The sequence below is a fragment of the Paraphaeosphaeria sporulosa genome (assembly GCF_001642045.1).
Source record: "Paraphaeosphaeria sporulosa strain AP3s5-JAC2a unplaced genomic scaffold CC84scaffold_3, whole genome shotgun sequence".
NCBI classification, from domain to species: domain Eukaryota; kingdom Fungi; phylum Ascomycota; class Dothideomycetes; order Pleosporales; family Didymosphaeriaceae; genus Paraphaeosphaeria; species Paraphaeosphaeria sporulosa.
The window spans coordinates 713,972-731,326 of record NW_017253362.1 but is presented as its reverse complement, the minus strand read 5'-3'; the positions used below and the strand labels follow the sequence as shown (position 1 = coordinate 731,326).

Genomic DNA, 17,355 nt, shown 5'->3' with positions numbered 1-17,355 from the left:
CCACAACCTGGACACCACAACCTGGACACCACAACCTGGACACCACAACCTGGACACCACAACCTGGACACCACAACCTGGACACCACAACCTGGGCACCACACTTCAAGTACCATAACCTGTACAAAGTCTTTGCCGAAATCTGTTCACAGCGAATATTAATGCAATGTCGTTTCGCGCTCGGAGGAGACCTCACGAAAATCAAACACAATACTCACGCAGCGAATCCTTTTTACACGGGATACATACAGACCTCTTTTTGAGCACTCTATACCTACCAACTCAACTACTGAATGGATGACTGGTCACCCGCTGCCATTATCGGGCTTGTTACCCTCCTCTTCAATTTACCGCCTACCATCTATGCCTGCTACCAGCTCATCGAGTTACTCCGGAGATCCTATGCAGACTGCAAAAATCAACACAATTTCAGTAGCAACTGACATGGCTATTCCCCCCGCCCGGTAATACCTCAACGGCTCTGAAATCATAAATCTGTAGCTTACGATAACCCTAACCAGTATTCAATCTATTGGCCTGAGTCTCGCAGAAATCGACTCGCGGAGTTGACTTCGCTATTCTGGTACACTCGAGTTGTTCATAGCCCACTCCAAGAGGGTCAAGTGTTGCAATCTGGAAAAAAGAAAAGGGGTTGAAAGGATCCAGAGTCCACGAAGGAGGGCCACACTGAAGAAGGACAATAGTGTTACATAAGGCTGATCATTCACGCTGCAAATCTTATGAGATCTATTTAAACCCGCACTGCACGTTCGTGTCTCCACAATTTTCGCGCTTGTCTCGTACCTCAAATTCCAAGCCCCTCAATTGGATATCATTGTTGCGTATTTCCATCTCGTATGCGAAGTTCTATCTTCCTCCGTCAGCTCACAAATCAACGCTCAAGTAGACGCCAGACTCACTACCCATGCTTGTTAATCGGGTCATGTAGACCTTCGCGTGGCTCGCTCCTACTGTGATATTCAGGAGTCTGGTCGGACTGCGCGTTATGAGAGTCGTGGATGGGATAGCTGGGAGCTTGGGTGTTCAAGCTTGCAGGAGTCACAGTCGCGCTGGACACACCACATCGAACAAGACCCAGAGCTGCGGCGATAATGACGGCTGCTCTCATTGCTCGCTACTAGGTAGGAATTGGTGTAAAGGCACTTTGGTTTGAAATGTATGTCAAAAACTGTGGTGAAGCCCATGGCATTTTATGCGTGTCTATACAACAGAAATGTACCATGCAAGACCGGATACCCCGAAATCGACCCAAGCGTACCAAAGAAGGCAGATAGTGTACACCGCAGCAGCTGTAGAATTTCACTACTGGGAAACGGTACCATGAGTCGTACGGACAAATGAGATGTTATGCACAGATCTTTTTGTGCTTGATGGAAGGTCACAGTGACCTATGGGTATCTACCGCTAGAGACAATCAACCATTTCATTGGGTGTGAACAAAGTAGAATAAAGCATGATCTACAAACTACATATGCATGTTGGGCTGAGCCTTCTTCTGAAGGTATTGCCACCATCTAACGCCGCTATGGCGGCGGTGTAGGCAGAACCGCTGCGGAAACAGCGACTGCGAAGCCAGATCCTATCGCTCTGCACAGACCTCCCACGCTGCTGGGTCGTAAAACTACCAAAGCTACTGCAGATACGCCAGGGAGTCGGCATATCCGATGCTATCCATGTCTATCAAAGACACAAACCATACCCGACTGCACGCAAACGGTTCTGTTCCCATCACAGAGCAACAACCCGGCCGCATGATTGTATGAGCGTTAACCAATCACTTCCGAGAACGACCGTGGAGCGAGGCTGTGGAGGAGCGGCAAACTTAGCCGGGATGCCTTACATCTGTGGCGAACACTCCACTTCCCGGAACCAGCAAAACCACACGCACATCAACGAACTGATACATGCGTAGCCTTGGGCTCGGGCTCGCTCTGTCTCGGTGTCCGAATGCAAGGCTGACTTCGAATGTTTAACGTTGTCTCGTAGACAAATGAAAGAACGCCCAGCGCTAATACTCTGGAAGACAAACAATCATACCCCATCGTTCGCTGCGAAACTCCCAACGCCATAGCACCTTCCTTTGAAACCCATCTTAGTGAAACCCACGCCCTCAAACATCGGTTCCCTTCCACCGCACATGCCTACACCCATCCTCCCCGATCCCATCTGCACTCTTCCCCTCTTTCCCTTTCGCTCCCTCATCTGCCACGTTCTCTGTCGACCAACTTCCAGAAGACCCATTCGTGCCCATCATGCCCTTTTCCGTGGCGTCTATGATGGCTTGTGGGATGAATGATGCAGCGGCTGCTCAGGTATCAGTGTCATAGCACCATATAGTATTGGAAAGATAGATGTACGTGGTTCTTGTGAGGAAGACATCTTATCCTTCCCGACTTCACTCTGGCTCGAGGGTTCCGGCACGCGCGCGAGTAGTGTGTCCATAGCTTTTAGTGGGACTGTACGTATTCGACGTGAACAAACACGTAAGCAAAAAGTAGGTGAGTCGTTATGCGGTTTCGTCCTTACTTAGACAATTAGGTATGAGTAGTTTCAGAAAGTAAAAGACCCTCCTCCCCATACGCTACATATACACTTCCGAAACCCGTGCGTAGCCGTCACCGTAAATCCCGCACTCGGGTAGAACACTCGTCCGCGTATGCTTACCATGACGTAGGCCAGAAACGCGGGGTCCAATGTCCAAGGTCTCCAAGCGGCTGTGCCGTCTCCCACTAGGATCGATGACAAGTGATTGTGTACGTGTTGGCGCATTTAACACGGGATTTGAGCTTGGCCAAGCTGCACGAAGATAGGAACGGGGGATGCTGGAACGTATGCCGTCAGTGATGCGCAAACTAGCGCGCGGGAGCGGGAAAAGCAATGCGTCGATAAGATGCCGTCACTGTATCGCGCGTGCTTTGACATGGAAAGAACGAACGTTGGGAGTGCTGTGTGATGGAAGATAGGATGTAAAGGTTCATCTATTCATTCAGTCATAGGTATCGTGCAGCCTCCTTATCGGCGCCAATGTAGGATCTCAAGTCTTCAGCCGTGAGCTCTCGATCGAGTCGCATCTTTCAATCTCACGTCTTCCTATGCGCATGTAGACGTTCCGAGGCCACGAAAGCGCACGCTCACTCCAGCGCCACGATGCCACGCCTTGGTCGTGACGCAAAACATCACATCCACCCCATGGCCGGCTACGCAGCGGCGTCAGAGGTCGCGCTCGTCGCCGTGGCTCCAGAGCCGGTCAACGCAGACGACGGTGCGCCAGTCCTGCCCCTCTGTGTGTCCGCTGCATCTCCACCCCGGAGTACCCTCTCCAGCTCGCGGATTCTCCTCTTCAACACCTCGTTCTCGCGCTTTGCCTCCTCGAGCTCTTGTCTGTAGTGTGCGACTTCCTCGTATCGCGGTGTGCTGACTACGCTTGCGCTCCTTGCCTGCTGGGCAGCTGAAGGGTCGCTCGTGGCGGGTTGTGAGGACACAGAGTAGCGGTGGTGCGGGATGGAAGCTGTAGCAGGATTAAGTGGAATGCCGTAGGGAACGCCTGTGCTGGTGCGTGAGACACTTGAAGAGCTGCGGTGACGGCGCGCGGAGGTGGGGTGCGTAGCTCCGACTATATCGTGGTCGACATGCACACCTGAAGTGACACTTGACGCCGTGGAGGCTACTGATGCGGAGTGGGCGCGTAGAGCCGAGAGCTCACGAGTTAGGCGGTTTACGACAGCTTCTTGTTCCTTTTCCAGCTCGAGGTGTAGCTCAGCCGCCGTGAGTGGGCGTGGGTGGCGGATGGGTACGCCAGCTGCGTCGAAGCTGGGGATATTGCCCGCGAAGCCTGGGCTCAGAGGCGCGGCATGTGCATGATGGGTGGTCGCCACGGGAATAGTGCCACCCGGTGAGGCGAGTGGTAATGGTGGAGGACTCATGGGGTCTAATCGTGGGTTGTGTCAGTGGAGTACAGATGTAGACAATGAGTGGGACCGCGATGGTTGTCGTTATCGATAGCTTCGATGCAAACCGCGCGCTTGTTTCGCGTAGCCGTAGCTGGTATACACTGTACGAGGCCAAGGCCTGGATACTTTGTATGCTGCGGCACACCGTGTCTGCTCTGGAAGTCGATAGCGAACGCAGCTGGGCCAAAGCGTTGAGAACGACCTCGACTAGCGCTGTGCGACGCACCGTGCCGTAAGAGGGTAGACCAAGATGTATACTTACATATCTGCGAAGCACGCCGCGAGGCTGTTGCGGACGACTGCCGCGAAGCCTGCGCCGAAGTAGCAGAGCTCGCAGCTTGCGCGGCTCCCGGCGTAGGGTTCGACGTCGGGCCCCTCGGCGAGACGGGCACTGAGTTGAGATCAGGCATCGCACTGGCTTTGCTCGTCTCGTGCCTCGTTGCGCGTAATATTATTGCGTTAGGAATCCCAGGTTTGTTGAACTTCTGATGGATGCAACGAGGGGCAAGCGTGTGGGGAGAGACGAAAGGCAGCTGCGACACCACGGTAGAGAGGGAAGGTGCGATATGCCGTCTTTACATGTCTGCTGATGGTTGTTTTGGCGACGAGGTATTCTGCTCGCCCTGGGTCGATGTACGGGTCTGGCGTGTGGCCTGTCAAGCGGTAGGGATTGTTTGGACGTGCGGCGCTTTGTTGTAGTCGATGTGCAGGGCTGTTGCCAGAGTAGGCCCGCCGTTGGCCCGTCTCCTCAATCTACGGCTCTCATTTCCAGGCCTCGTACAGTCATACAATGTAAACACCCAAACTTGGATTTTTTTGCAAGCATAACCATGCGCATTATCTTATACTACATATTCCCCGCATGAGACTCGACGGCTTCCGGTCGAGTAGCCAGTACAAGACTACAGGAGTGAAGGACTTAGAGCCATGCTTGCTGAACATTTGGAACTTCTTCAATTCTTAGCGCAAACAATTGCCCCCTCTAGGTATTAGGAGCGTCTATGACCTTTCACTTCCCTTTCACTCGCACCTTGCCCGGACCATGACAGGTCCTTGTCCTTCTTGTCATGGCGCTCCAAATCGTTATAGCCCTGAGCTAGACAACCTCACGCCGGCCGTGGGTTACGTCCCTCATGTCCCAAGTCATGCTTTTAACACATCCCTAAAACCCCGCCCAAACTCCAAGCCGCAATGCGTTAGAAGTAGTTGATAGATGCGCCCTTCGCCGGGAAATCCTCCTAATATGTCCTAGCCAGGTTGCGCAGGTACCAGTCGACAAGCTTGCGACCCACCTTTGCCTCAGAGACGTGAATGAGGTCCTGGTTTCTGTTAGCAAAGTAGTCAAGGTAATTATGAAATTGGTACATACCCCTTCCATAGCGTAGTCAAGGTCGCTGCTGTGCGCAACATCGCCCTCCAACAGACCACCCTCGCTCCACCTCAGTTGTCGGTTCCTCTGTTTGTTGACAAGCAACCAGCACCTCAACTTCTCAGGCTCGACCTCAAGGAAACCAGCAAGCTTCTTCAAGTCCATCGTGGAGTATAGCTTGAGGTAGCTCTTGACAGTAGGCGACATCATGGTGTTCTTGACCTCATCCATGAAGATACCGAGGTAGTGCTCGACAGGGTCGACGTTGATCTCCGGGTTGTCAAAGTCTGGCGGCGTAGGGTTGATGAACTTGGGGCACGCGGATCGGAAGAGCTCTTCAAAGAGCGGCAGGTTCTCAGGACCACCGCGCTGTAGCCTGTTGAACTGCTCTCCGTACTTCTCGCGAAGCGCCGTATGGATGGTGTCGTCCAGGCGGGTAGGGTGGAAGGCAACGCAGATCATGATCAGGGCATACATCTGGTCATTCTTCTTCGTGATCGAGTCGTACTGCGCATTCTTCTGAAAGTTCTTCGTCCGTGACACGTAGACGAGGATGTGGCTGAACATGCGGATGGCATCGGCATAGCGGCGCATCATCATATAAGAGAAACCAACATAGTAGTAGGTGGTGAACTGAGCAGCCATGACGCGGGGGAACATGGACTTCTTGTTGAGTTCGATGTCGTCGAGCGTCTTGAGTGCCAGACTGAAGTCTCCCAGCAGGCAGTGCACGCGCAGGAGACCGATGACGGAAAAGTATCCGAGCATCTGGTAAAGTGGCCTTGAGCCGTACTCTCCGGCATATTGTTTCGCGTCTTCTCCTCGCTTGACAGCGTTCAGCTGCTCGCTGATTTGTGATCGCTGAATGAGCGAGTATAGGACGTTAAGCACACTGTAGCATCCCCACGTGTTGGGGTTCTCGCGCAGAAGCTGAATCTCCTCCGGGTTCTCGTGCTTGAAGGCGACCTTCTGGCGATAGCCGCAAAAGCTGTTGAACTGGTAAATGAACTCGTCGATCACGTCCCAGGCCCACGAAGACTGTTCCATGCGTTAGCCACGTTCCATGTTACAGAGAAAATCTCCTCACGTTGGGGGCGTCAATGTCGACTGGTCCGTCCGAGTTCAGGATGAAGTGGAACAAGTTGCAGTAGTTGTCGTAGCTCGCAAACTTGGTCTCGAGTGTGGCTTGGAACTCGAGAGGTGTCGCTGCGGCTGCAAGCTGTGCCTGGATATCTCCACCGCTGCCCATGGACGGTACCCGGTCCAGGTCGTCCATTCCATCGTACTGAGCCGCCTCGCGGTACTCGTTCGCCATGACTTCCTCCTCTGCGTCAGACATGTTGCCGGTGCGCGCGCGGTGTCGTTGTCCTGATGGTTCGGGGGCACGCGTTCTCGCAGCTTCAAAATCGCACTTCGGCCGGCGATCCACGTGGCTTTTGGGGGAGAAATCGGCGGTAGTTGACGGCGGCGTTGTCGTGAATTTCGAATGCGGGCCAAATCTGAATTCGCTTGTGGGTGGCACTAGCCACAGCCCCTGCGCCACAAGAGGGGCACGAACAGCCGTTGCGACTTCCCCGTCCGTATTGCTCAACGATCAACAGCTCTCTCTTGGCATTTGTCGATGGGACAAGCTCAGCATCACAGCCACAAAGCCAGCATCGAATCAAGTGAAGCGGCTGACATGCGGACGACGCCGCAATCATGCTTGCCAACGGCGACCGACTGTCGACGAACATTTATAAATTGTCACAGCTGCCGTCATCTCTTTTCATCATCAGCCCTATCCAGTCTTGAATCAACATGGCTTATGTTACGCTTCTTTACCTCACGCGCAAGCCAAGTCTTACGCCCGAGCAGTTCTAAGACTATCACGAAAATACTCACCTTCCGTTCATCAAGTCCGTCTTGGGGCAATTGGCACCTTTGAGGCACCGCCGCTGGTGCCTCGCTCGCGCCGAGATCAAGGACTCTGGCTATCCATCACCAATGCTTACAAGAAAACCAGAAGGCTTTGATTACGACTGCATTACAGAGGTATCATTTGAGAGCGAGGAACCAATCCATGAGTTCAACACAATGTACACGCATCCAGAGGTCATAGCGGAGTTTGCAGAAGATGAGGAGCGGTTTACAGTCAAGGAGAATATGAAAGCTATCGTCATCGGAGAGGTCAGAGAGAGCTCCCCTCGAAACGATTATTGAGCGCGCAAAGAGGTCAAAAGAGGAATCCATCTGTGGTTTTTGAATTACGACACTGCGTCTGGGACAATCACTAGTCGTGTGAATGTGAAGAGTTCACATACTACATTCATGGATCCAATCGGAGCACCATCTCCTGTGCACGAAGATCTAGTCGCATCATCTGAACCTGTGGCGCATCACGAAATCTCCGTCGTTTCCTAGATGATTTCTCTAAGGCGGCTCCATCTGTAAACGAGATTTGATATCGCAATGGTGTATCATTAGTGGTGGACGCCTACCGGTCTCTGATTGGCGGATTTCCAAATTTCCCATCCCGCAACTTCTCCCCGCATACGCTTGCCCCCTTCCCCAGATCACACCCGCGCTCCAAACTCCACACAGCTAGACATCTACGCGTAATGGCTTCTTTCACCGAGGCAAAGCTTGTTCGTTCTACAGCCGATCCGCTGGACTGTGTTCTAGCTCGGTTGCCACCGCCAGAACCTGGTTCAAGGGCCCATGCGAGCTCATCTAAATATCCGCGGGTCTGGATGAGAAGAGTATATTAAGCCAGGGGTCCTCGCAGTTATTTGAGCAGGGCCAGCGACCTCAAAATCAAAATGCCTTCGATATCGACATCATTGTCGTGGCTCTCCGTCTTCGGCTTGCTGTTCAGTCCACAGAGCTGCCTGGCTCTGAGCAAAAAAGACCGACTAGCATGTCAAAGAGCAACGCATGACCCGCTCAAAGGCTGTCCAAAGCATACATTGCTTGTTGATGCAGAGTCTGCCAATGCAACTGCAAAGAAAAACGTCTTTTCGAGCATCCAATCGGCTGTCCTGTCTCTCCCCCACGACAACTCAACCCAGTACATCTTGATCCTGCCGGGTCAATATACTGAGCAGGTCAATGTCACACGACCCGGCCCACTGTATCTCTTGGGTCAGACGAGCGACGCGGCGAGTCTAGCAAAGAACACCGTCGAGGTTGTTTGGCATAACGCAACCGGTACGGCCACTACCGGTTCTTACGATAATGCGTGGACCTCGACTTTGACGATTGCGCCGACTTTCAACTCGTCCACGACCGGTGCAGGACCAACGGGTAACCATGTACCGGATGACACACCGTTTGGCAACTTCGATTTCCGCGCATACAACCTCAATTTCACCAACGACTATCTACCGTACTCTGCTGGACCTTCGCTTGCACTATCGACTTCCTACGCAAACACCGGATTCTACCACTGCTCGTTCAAGTCCTACCAGGATACCATTTACGTTGGCAAGCTTGCGAACAGCTACATGTCCAAGTGCGAGATCGCCGGACAGACCGACTTCCTCTACGGCTTCGGCACCCTCTGGATCGAAGATTCTGATTTGCTCATGCGCAGCTGCGGCGGCGGCATCACTGCATGGAAGGGTACCAACACCACATATGAGAACAAGTTCGGCGTGTACATCCACCAGTCAAACGTTGTGGCGGCCAACTCTTCCATCGCTCCGGCCATGGTTGGAAAGTGTGCGCTCGGTCGTCCGTGGAATGCGCAGCACCGTTCCATTTTCGCGAACACGTACCTTGATGCTTCGATCAAGCCGAGTGGGTACATTGCCTGGGGTACCACTGATCCAAGGGTCAATAACTACACGTTGATGGCGGAGTATAAGACATATGGCCCCGGCTGGAACCAAACTGGCAGGATCGACGGTAACGTCACACATATCCTGACTGAGAAGCAGTGGCAGCCGTACTCTAGTCCTTCGAAGGTGTTTCAGTTCTTTAAGAGCGGTAAGACAGGGAACTCTGCTTGGGTGGATTGGAATGCTTGATTGTCATCATGGCATAGTTAAATTCGGCTCGAGACTTTAGCTATATGGCTTTTCCCAATGCAACTGAACTTCTCTGACTGTACCTTGACTGAACCACTCTATCTATGGTCCCTTGTCTGATCTGTGGAGTTACGACGATTGGTGATTCGTATGCCAACTATGTAATCTTCAGGCATGTCACAACAGTGCGCGATGTTCAAGAACGATGAAGAGCATCATCGACACTCCAAATTTCCAGCTCGACAAGGTACTCAGCACCATACCTGGTGTTGCCACACACCCAGGACGGCTCCACTCTCACCATGTCGATATCTTCATTCTGCTTTGTTCTGATTCCGTCCACGCACCGCACCGCTCATGATCGTCTTAGATGGAGGCTTCGGTTTCCCGCACCCCACCACGCTGCTCTCCTCCATGGGGCCATAAGTGTACTCATTTGTGTGCTGTGACTATCATCTGAGAGGGAATGAAAGAGCCTATAATATGGTAAATTTGAAGTCGCTGGTGGGAACATAGTGTTTGATGAGTTGTGGCCCACATCAGCTCTGCTCAAATTCACTTTTGCTCAGTATCATTGACGAGTGTTACAAGCATCGAGTGTGTAAGCACAGCGGCCACACTCTCCAGACGCAATTCGTGTCCGCAGCATTTTGAGGAGCGCTCTCTCAGATCTGCACATGCAGCGATCTCTGGACCCTCTTAGCGCTGAAGCGGGTGAGCACCAAGTGCTCCATGTTGAACTTCATTGGGGATTTTGGCAGCTTTTTGAATTGCACGATGAAGTATCGGTGAAGAATCTGGGCATGCGACGGATGTTCATCTCGCTACACGAAAACTTCACAAACATGTTCAGGATGAAATTCACCTTTTGGTGTATGACCAACCGACGGAAATGTTGCCCATAGCTGGTCTAAGAATTGGTTTTAGTGCATCCTTCGATCGAGTTATGAAGTGCGGAGAAAAATTCGGAGTAAGCAATACGGTTTTATACTGCAGTAGGCATTGAGCTTTCGGCTGTGTATCTTAATCGACAGCTACTTGACAACATGGCTATCTGCTGCCATTCCTTTTGCATTCCATCGATACCTGAAGCTATTCCATAACTTGTACAAACCGGTGTTTTCAGCCGAGCAACCGGCTCTTATGTAGGGCGAAGAAGAGATCTTTGGCTATGTGATAAGCACTTGTGCAAGAGAAATCATGAAGGTTCAAGAAGCTGGGTCTGAAACGACAGCTTCTCAGTGGTGTATGTATCTGAGATCCGTCCGTCCACCTCCAAGAACCCATAATGAACATATCCGGCAATATTTTGTGCAATATTTTGTGCATCAATAGTACAAAATGCCATTCTCCAGCCATGGACGTGTAAATCAGATGATTCAAGACACGACACCATGATGCTCTCAGTGCTTTCTCTTAGAGCGATGTAGTCCGGCTCAGATAGGTCTTGTTTCTAGTGCAATCTGAAAGATGGAATGTTGCTGCAGCTCCAGAGAGTATTAGCGCGGCATGTATTTCCAAGAGTACATGGATTTTCATGCCATACTAGTTTGTGTCGATAGAGAGACACTGCCGAAGACGTGGATATCTTCATGGGCGGATTTTGAGTGGCGCAGTCCCCATGAAGACATTGTGCCGGCTTTTGCGCACATGGCATGTTCCAGCGCGATATTTTCGTGAAGTGCTGCCCAGAACAGACTCCACCGATCATTGTGTTCGTAGTTGTGGTTCTTCTGCCGGAGGAGATACATTTATGACATTGGTATCACTTTGATGACCACGAAGGCAGCAAGAACGTGTAATGGTAGAATGCGCCTTTTAAATATCTGAGTTTCGAACAGACACGGAGCTCCCCATGCGTGCTACTTTTTCAACCTTTGATTCCAATCGAATGGTATTGCAGTGTGAAGATCAAAATACCAGACTGCCTGCGGAACGATTCCTTTTATACATTTGTTGCAACCATCGGAACAAAGATAGGTTGAGCTAGAGGGCGATGCTCTCCATCACCACTGCACTGCGATGGACTGAGCTGCTCAGGTGCAGAGATGCGATCCCATTTGCTTTGTTCCTCTAGCAACCATCAGTCCCTTCGATCTGGGCAGCCCAATCTTCTGATGATATGGCTCATCTGAACTCATCTTGAACGATCTCCTTTCATATATAAGGTCTCCTGAAGTATCTAAGCCAGCTTCGGCGTCATAAACTTGACTCAATTCACCTTTTTTGTGTAATGACATGAGATTGTCAAAATATCTACGAGATGTGTACGCTCTGGACATATATAGAAGTAGAAGTATTGGATCGCTGTATTTCCCTCTCATTGTGCTTTAACATTCCAGCTAGATTAGACACATGAATCGATCTGGAGCATTTCACCCAAACTTGCTTAGAACAGCATCGGCCCCTTCCCACTCTTTCCAGATGAGCTGCTCCTTTGCCTCGCTCCTGACCGTGAACTCTATTTTGCTTTCCTTCGGACCCGTCAGAACCGCATCTTTGAATCCAGTCTCGACGTTCGTGTCTAACGTGGTCCCAGCTTCCGGCCTATAATTCACATGCACGCATTAGTCCTCGTCCCCAGAGCAGCTGTATCGCATGGTCTTACCGCATATCAAAAGCCCAAAGCAGCTTCGCCATCGTCAACAACAAGTTCCTCTCTGCCATCTCTTGGCCAGCACAGACTCTCCTTCCCGCACCGAACGCATACGATCGTCTCCTAGAAGAATCGTCGGTGGAGACGAATACAGAATCAGAGCTGTATCCAGGCAGCGGGGAGCTGGATTCTTCTACCAGCCAGCGTGTAGGGTCGAACGCGTCGGGGTTGGGAAAGTCTTCTTCGTTGTGGTTGATTGCCCAGGTGTTCATCAGCGCTGTGGTGCCAGCTGGGATGAAGTAGCCTTCGTAGATGTCGTCTTTGCTTGTAGCGTGCGGGAGGCTGAGGGGAAAGCTGGGGCGCCAGCGGAGGACCTGGTGGTATTAGTCGTACTTTCCACCTGTACTTAGTTCATCTCTACTCACCTCCCACAAGATTGCCTGGAGGTACGGCACTTTCACCGCCTCGATATCCGTCGGTATCTGATCTCCAAACACCCCATCGACCTCTTCCTGTGCCCTCCTCTGCACATCGGGATGCGCCGCCACCGCCAATATGAAAATCAGCGAAGCCACCGCCGTTGTATCCGCCCCCGCTTCAATCAAAAATCCCGCAATATACACCAGCTCAATATCCGTAAATCCCTCCTTCTCCCTCCTCTCCAACAGTTTCGCCAAGAAACTCTCCTTCGCCCTCCCCTCCCCAACACCCTTCCTTCCCCGCTCAAATAACTCCTTATAATACCCTCTTTGAGCCACCGCCAGCCTCGCACTCCTCTTTCTCCACCCTGGCCACGGCGTCAACACACTTGGCACATACCTCAGCCACGGAAACACATCCAGCGGCGGCATTGCCCCCATATCCAGGATCCCTGCCCACTCATCCTGGATCTCGAAGAACCGATCCGTCATCTCCCTCGTGCCGCGCACGCCATACACGCTCTCGAGAATGACCGCACAAAACGCGCGCAGCACGTGTTTCTCAAACGCCGCGGGCTCCTGCAGAATCTCAAAGACCATCTGCGTGGACTCGGCCTGCTGAATCGGCCGCACCTTTTCCAGCTCCTCGTCCTTCAGGAAAGATACGAGGGCTGCGCGGCCGCGGCGCCAGTTGCGGTCGTGCGGCATGAAAGCGACGTGGTAGGGCCCCGGGACGACGTAGTCGACCATGGGAATGTACGGACGGGAAGAGTAGATTGCGCCGCGCTGGTCGAAGAGGTCGCGCACGGCGCGCCAGGTGTTGAGCACGACGACGGGTTGACGGCCGAAGCGGAGGCCGAGGATGGGCGCGGAGTAGTCGCGGGACCATTTTGTAAAGGCGAGGAAGGGCTTGGTAAGGGGGAGTTGGTGGAGATTGCCCAGGAGAGGAAGAGGGTTGGGACCTGGGGGAAAAGGCAGTTTGTTAGAGGGGCGGCGGGTGAAGCTGAGAAGGGTGGAGGAGAGGAGGAGCAGAATGCTGAGGACTGTTATCGAGGCGAAAGGGTTGGATGTAATGGTTGTGACGACTTCGTTGGTTTGGATGCTAAGAGAGGTTAGAGACGAGGGGTCTGACGTGCAACAGAGGTCTTCTTACTCCATGGTTGGCAAGCGTAGGGAATCACTTATCGCTCTACAACTGCAAAGAGCTTAGCAAAATATCAGACGCTTTTGGTTCTCTTTCCTCGATCAAGCATCTCCACAACTCACCAAGTTCCCCAATAAAACGTTCAAAGCCCATCCACTCACCGAGCAATTCTGTCAAACACAACTCGCAGCACCACCCCTCAACCCAACCCAGTATTTATCTCCATCCCCCCTCCCGCCCAGAAACCAAGAGCGCGCGCCCATGTGTCTGTGTGCGACGCACCCCAAGCTGTCGAGCACCGCACTTAACAAGGCTGCATCCACCGATCAGGCTCCACCGCACCAATCACAACGCCCGCCATCATACCGTAAGCACCAACTCCCGGCCTTATACCCCCATCCAGCACACCTTGGCGCTGACCTTACATCTCCCTGCAGCCGCACCTCTACACCGCGGGGGCCGGTGCGGTACTCTGTTTCGCTGCGTCGTTCAGACCTTACATTTGTCAGCGTAACGTGCGCCCCTCTTGCATGTAGGTCGCCGGGCATTCATATAAACGCAAACGAAGGGACAGGCCGTCAATCAAACCAAACACATAAAAAACGTAGCTTCGCTATCGATAGCTATATAAGATCCCCTTGTCGGGTCTATAGATGCCATAAATGCTGCCAAAACGGCCAAAACACACCCGTGTGCTCCTGCACAGGGGCCCAACGCCAAACTCCGCCCATGCTGGATGATATAGTGTATCTACAAAGGACAGCGGCAGTGCTAATGCATAAGGCGCTCGGCCGCACGGTCCAGGATCTCCGCTGTCTTCTTGATCTGCGCCTCTGTCTCCTTCCAGTCCTTCGTTTCGTCGAGGGTATGCCGCTCGATGGCGTCGCGGATGAAGGGGAAGGTGTAGGACGTGTCACTGGCGTCGTAGCGCGAGGGACCGAAAATGATGTGCTTGAATTGCGTGCGGCCAGGTAGCTGTTGTTGCTATTAGCATTTCACTCCCGGTGTGAAGAAGTGGCAAAGTAGGACTTACACCATGCTCCTGCTCTCCATCCACGTTTCCACGCTGCACATCCAACAGATCCGACTCGAAGCCCGCCATCCGCGCATTGTGCGCCACCCGCTGCACGGTCAGGCCCTGCGTCTCGAAGCCGCCCGTGCCGACGATCTGGTTGTACCACGCCGTCTCCCACTGCTCGAACTCTTGCGCTTTGCCGCCGACGTTGGCGAGAGCATCGACTAGCGGCTGGAACATGCCAATGTCGAAGTCGCCGCCTTGCTTCTCTGTCCATTCGATGAGCTTTTGACCCTCTTCTTGGAGGGAAGTAGCGTAGTCGTCGACCTTAAGCGGCATGAGGGGCTCCTGGGCAAGCTCGAGGATGATCAGGACCCAGATCTGTGTGAGGAGATTGTGGTATACGAAATCTGGATCGACGTGCTGAGACATCCATTCGAAGGTCTCGTAGCAGCTGTGCGCCATGTCGCCGTGCTCAGGACCTGAGAAGCCGAAGTTTAGAGACGAGCAGCCGGCTAGGTCTTGGAAGGCCACGTAGTCACTGTCCACGCCTAAACCACCAAACTTGTCGCCATGATGATGTTGCCAGAGCTTGAGGAGGGTGACGTTTTTGTGCGGATCCGAGATACGGTCTAGCACACGATTCCAGGCATGTTTGAAGATGGGAGATCCATTGGCCCACAGCTTGTCGCCCGTTACGCCGACATCGACGTTCAGGTATGCGATGGCGTTTGCGCGGAGTTCCTCCAAGTTGGCTTCTACGTGCTCAGTCGATCCAATCATGTTGTACTCCTCGGCATCCCAAGATGCGAATTCGATGGTGCGAAGCGGACGCCAGCCTTGCATGCGCAGCTCGCCTAGGACACGTGCGACCTCGAGCATAACAGCTGTTCCAGATCCTGGGTCTGCGGCACCAAAACACCACGAGTCGCGGTGGCTGCCGACGATGATCTTCTTGGCTTTGTCTTCTGAGCCGAGAAAGGAGCCGAACACGTTCGTGATTCGCTGCCTGTCCACCTCTTCCTGGTTGTTCTGAAGGTTAACCTTGGGTGACTTCTCAGGATGGCCAGACCACCACTTCTCGCCCACGTCTGGAACTCCGCCGATCCAGTGCTCGAAGTTTCCTTCCGGGGCTATTTCTTCACCTATGCCTTGCAGTGACTGAAGGAGTTTCTGCGCTTGATCCCAGGAAATTGGTATGCTGGGGATGGTAGGTAACGCGGGGTTTTTATCCTTGGGCATGCGCTTTTGATCCTTTGTGCTGGGTAGTCCCGGCGTGAGTGGGTCGCCTATGATCATGTTGGACATGGCTACGGAGCCTCTCTGCACACTGCCTGCTGGTCTCCACCGGCCCTCTGGCCACGCCTTGCCTTTCTTGAAACCGTCCTCGGCGGGGTCTGAGTACATGATGACACCGGCTACTCCTGCATTTTGCGCTGCTTTTACTTTCATAGCCCTGTCCGATTGAGAACCATAATATCGCATCAGAACGACCGCCCCTTGGACATCGATCCCGCTGTCCCATAACGTCTTGAAGTCTTTCTTATCGCCGAAGTTGACGTAGATCAGCGGTCCCGTAACATTGCCAGAAGCTGAATATCCATGGAACGCCTTTGTCTGCGCCCGCGGGGGATTATACGCCTCCCTCTCTTCCAACTGAGCCTCCCACTGCTTCTCTTTCGGTTCTACGATGGCAACCCGGCGGCCCTTTTCTGTTGGATAGTTCAAGTACACGAAGTACTCGTCGTGGGTATATGTGTCCATGTGCGCCTCCTTGAACTGCGCCTCTATCCATTGTCCCAGTATGTAGCTCCCCTCTGTGCCAGCCACGTGGTCGTAGGACGTAACGTATCTGAGGTTTTCTCGCAGCCTAGGGGTCTCCACATTTTGCAGCGCGAACTGGCGCACCCACTCGGGGTTGAAGGGAGCGCCGTAACCCGCGCCACCCATGGGCACCACCTCGCTCACGACCAATAGATATACCAGCGCCACGATTACTATAAGACCACACAATCTTGCCATGACGGACCATCCTGGCCTGTACTCGACCGGTATCGTAGGCAGCCTCGACGTGAGGGAGTGGAACAGAGCAGCAGGCGAAGACGGCCACGGTATCCGCGGGAGGTGGAAACTGGACAGCGAGTTGGTGATGCTGTAGAAGCGCTTCGAGAACCGGCCTCGAGAGCGATTCCTCCGTGCGCGCCCCTCGTCGGCGCTCTCCGGGTCCAGGATCTCCATCTCCTCCATCGTCTCCCTCAGCTCTGCCTCCTCGTCGGCGTCCACGGGACTCCCGAGCCCGCTGTCGCCATCGTCGTCGTCGTCGACCGACTGCACCGACGGCGGGTGGTAGTAGCCATTGCGGCGGCGCGAGCTCGACTGCACATTGGGGCCTGCGGGCAGGTCGTGGCCCAGCAGCGTCTGCCGCTCCGCATCGTCCGAGGCTTCTTGGGGCCCGCGGCGCGAGTACTGTGTGTTGGAGGAGGACGTCGCCTCTTCGTAGGTGGGGATCGGGGGCTCTTCGCGGATCTCGTAGAGGTGCTTCTCGTCGGCCATGGCCTCTCAGCGGCGGATCGGACGGATCCCGGAAGCGTGCGCGGCGAGGGTCGCAGCGCCGGCGATAGGGGGTGTGGCTCGATTACTAAGGATATGGTGGTGTACTACCGAATGCGCATATACATGATGAATAACAAAAAGAGAGCGACGAGGGTCGGGAGGAGAGAAAGTTGCTGTGGCTGCTGTCGCAGGAGGTGGTGTGTCTGGAGATAGTGGTGGTGGCTCGGGACCAAGTCCGCCGAGGCTTGGAACCTGGCGGGCGCGACGAAACACTTGCT

The 17,355-nt window shown here is 53.4% G+C and overlaps 6 protein-coding genes across 6 annotated transcripts; 1 reads left to right on the top strand and 5 right to left on the bottom strand.

Moving 5' to 3' along the window:
- Positions 1-2,131: 2,131 nt before the first annotated feature.
- On the bottom strand, positions 2,132-2,463 carry CC84DRAFT_1214604 (uncharacterized protein; the record flags this gene model as incomplete). Its single annotated transcript, XM_018182650.1, has 2 exons — positions 2,132-2,325; positions 2,379-2,463. 2 exons carry the CDS (start codon positions 2,461-2,463, stop codon positions 2,132-2,134), a joined length of 279 nt encoding a protein of 92 aa, XP_018038427.1.
- A 755-nt stretch (positions 2,464-3,218) lies between these two features.
- CC84DRAFT_1214603 (uncharacterized protein) lies at positions 3,219-4,381 on the bottom strand (the record flags this gene model as incomplete). The annotated part of the gene is made up of 2 exons (XM_018182649.1): positions 3,219-3,949; positions 4,234-4,381. The coding sequence occupies 2 exons, from the start codon at positions 4,379-4,381 to the stop codon at positions 3,219-3,221; spliced, it is 879 nt and encodes a 292-aa protein (XP_018038426.1).
- A 408-nt stretch (positions 4,382-4,789) lies between these two features.
- CC84DRAFT_1140493 (eukaryotic translation initiation factor 3) lies at positions 4,790-6,816 on the bottom strand. The gene is made up of 3 exons (XM_018176289.1): positions 6,428-6,816; positions 5,341-6,378; positions 4,790-5,290 (listed from the first exon to the last, which is right to left on the bottom strand). The coding sequence occupies exons 1-3, from the start codon at positions 6,677-6,679 to the stop codon at positions 5,210-5,212; spliced, it is 1,371 nt and encodes a 456-aa protein (XP_018038425.1). The 5' UTR covers positions 6,680-6,816; the 3' UTR covers positions 4,790-5,209.
- Positions 6,817-7,841: 1,025 nt separating this feature from the next.
- On the top strand, positions 7,842-9,370 carry CC84DRAFT_536334 (pectin methylesterase-like protein). Its single transcript, XM_018186655.1, has one exon. It carries the CDS (start codon positions 8,142-8,144, stop codon positions 9,348-9,350), a length of 1,209 nt encoding a protein of 402 aa, XP_018038424.1. The 5' UTR covers positions 7,842-8,141; the 3' UTR covers positions 9,351-9,370.
- Positions 9,371-11,725: 2,355 nt separating this feature from the next.
- CC84DRAFT_1173619 (cytochrome P450) lies at positions 11,726-13,523 on the bottom strand (the record flags this gene model as incomplete). Its single annotated transcript, XM_018180047.1, has 4 exons — positions 11,726-11,897; positions 11,959-12,320; positions 12,372-13,467; positions 13,519-13,523. 4 exons carry the CDS (start codon positions 13,521-13,523, stop codon positions 11,726-11,728), a joined length of 1,635 nt encoding a protein of 544 aa, XP_018038423.1.
- Positions 13,524-14,101: 578 nt separating this feature from the next.
- On the bottom strand, positions 14,102-17,285 carry CC84DRAFT_1162074 (N-acetylated-alpha-linked acidic dipeptidase 2). The gene is made up of 2 exons (XM_018177898.1): positions 14,543-17,285; positions 14,102-14,484 (listed from the first exon to the last, which is right to left on the bottom strand). Exons 1-2 carry the CDS (start codon positions 17,075-17,077, stop codon positions 14,281-14,283), a joined length of 2,739 nt encoding a protein of 912 aa, XP_018038422.1. The 5' UTR covers positions 17,078-17,285; the 3' UTR covers positions 14,102-14,280.
- Between the last annotated feature and the right edge of the window lie 70 nt (positions 17,286-17,355).

What these genes read in the sequence shown, in the direction of transcription:
- CC84DRAFT_1140493 (XM_018176289.1), bottom strand. Translation starts at nt 6,679, where the DNA reads ATGTCTGACGCAGAGGAGGAAGTCATGGCGAACGAGTACCGCGAGGCG. An exon ending in TCGACATTGACGCCCCCAAC is followed by an intron (nt 6,379 to 6,427) that starts GTGAGGAGATTT and finishes CGCATGGAACAG; the next exon opens with TCTTCGTGGGCCTGGGACGT. An exon ending in TTGACTACGCTATGGAAGGG is followed by an intron (nt 5,291 to 5,340) that starts GTATGTACCAAT and finishes AACAGAAACCAG; the next exon opens with GACCTCATTCACGTCTCTGA.
- CC84DRAFT_536334 (XM_018186655.1), top strand. Translation starts at nt 8,142, where the DNA reads ATGCCTTCGATATCGACATCATTGTCGTGGCTCTCCGTCTTCGGCTTG.
- CC84DRAFT_1162074 (XM_018177898.1), bottom strand. Translation starts at nt 17,077, where the DNA reads ATGGCCGACGAGAAGCACCTCTACGAGATCCGCGAAGAGCCCCCGATC. An exon ending in ATGGAGAGCAGGAGCATGGT is followed by an intron (nt 14,485 to 14,542) that starts GTAAGTCCTACT and finishes TAGCAACAACAG; the next exon opens with CTACCTGGCCGCACGCAATT.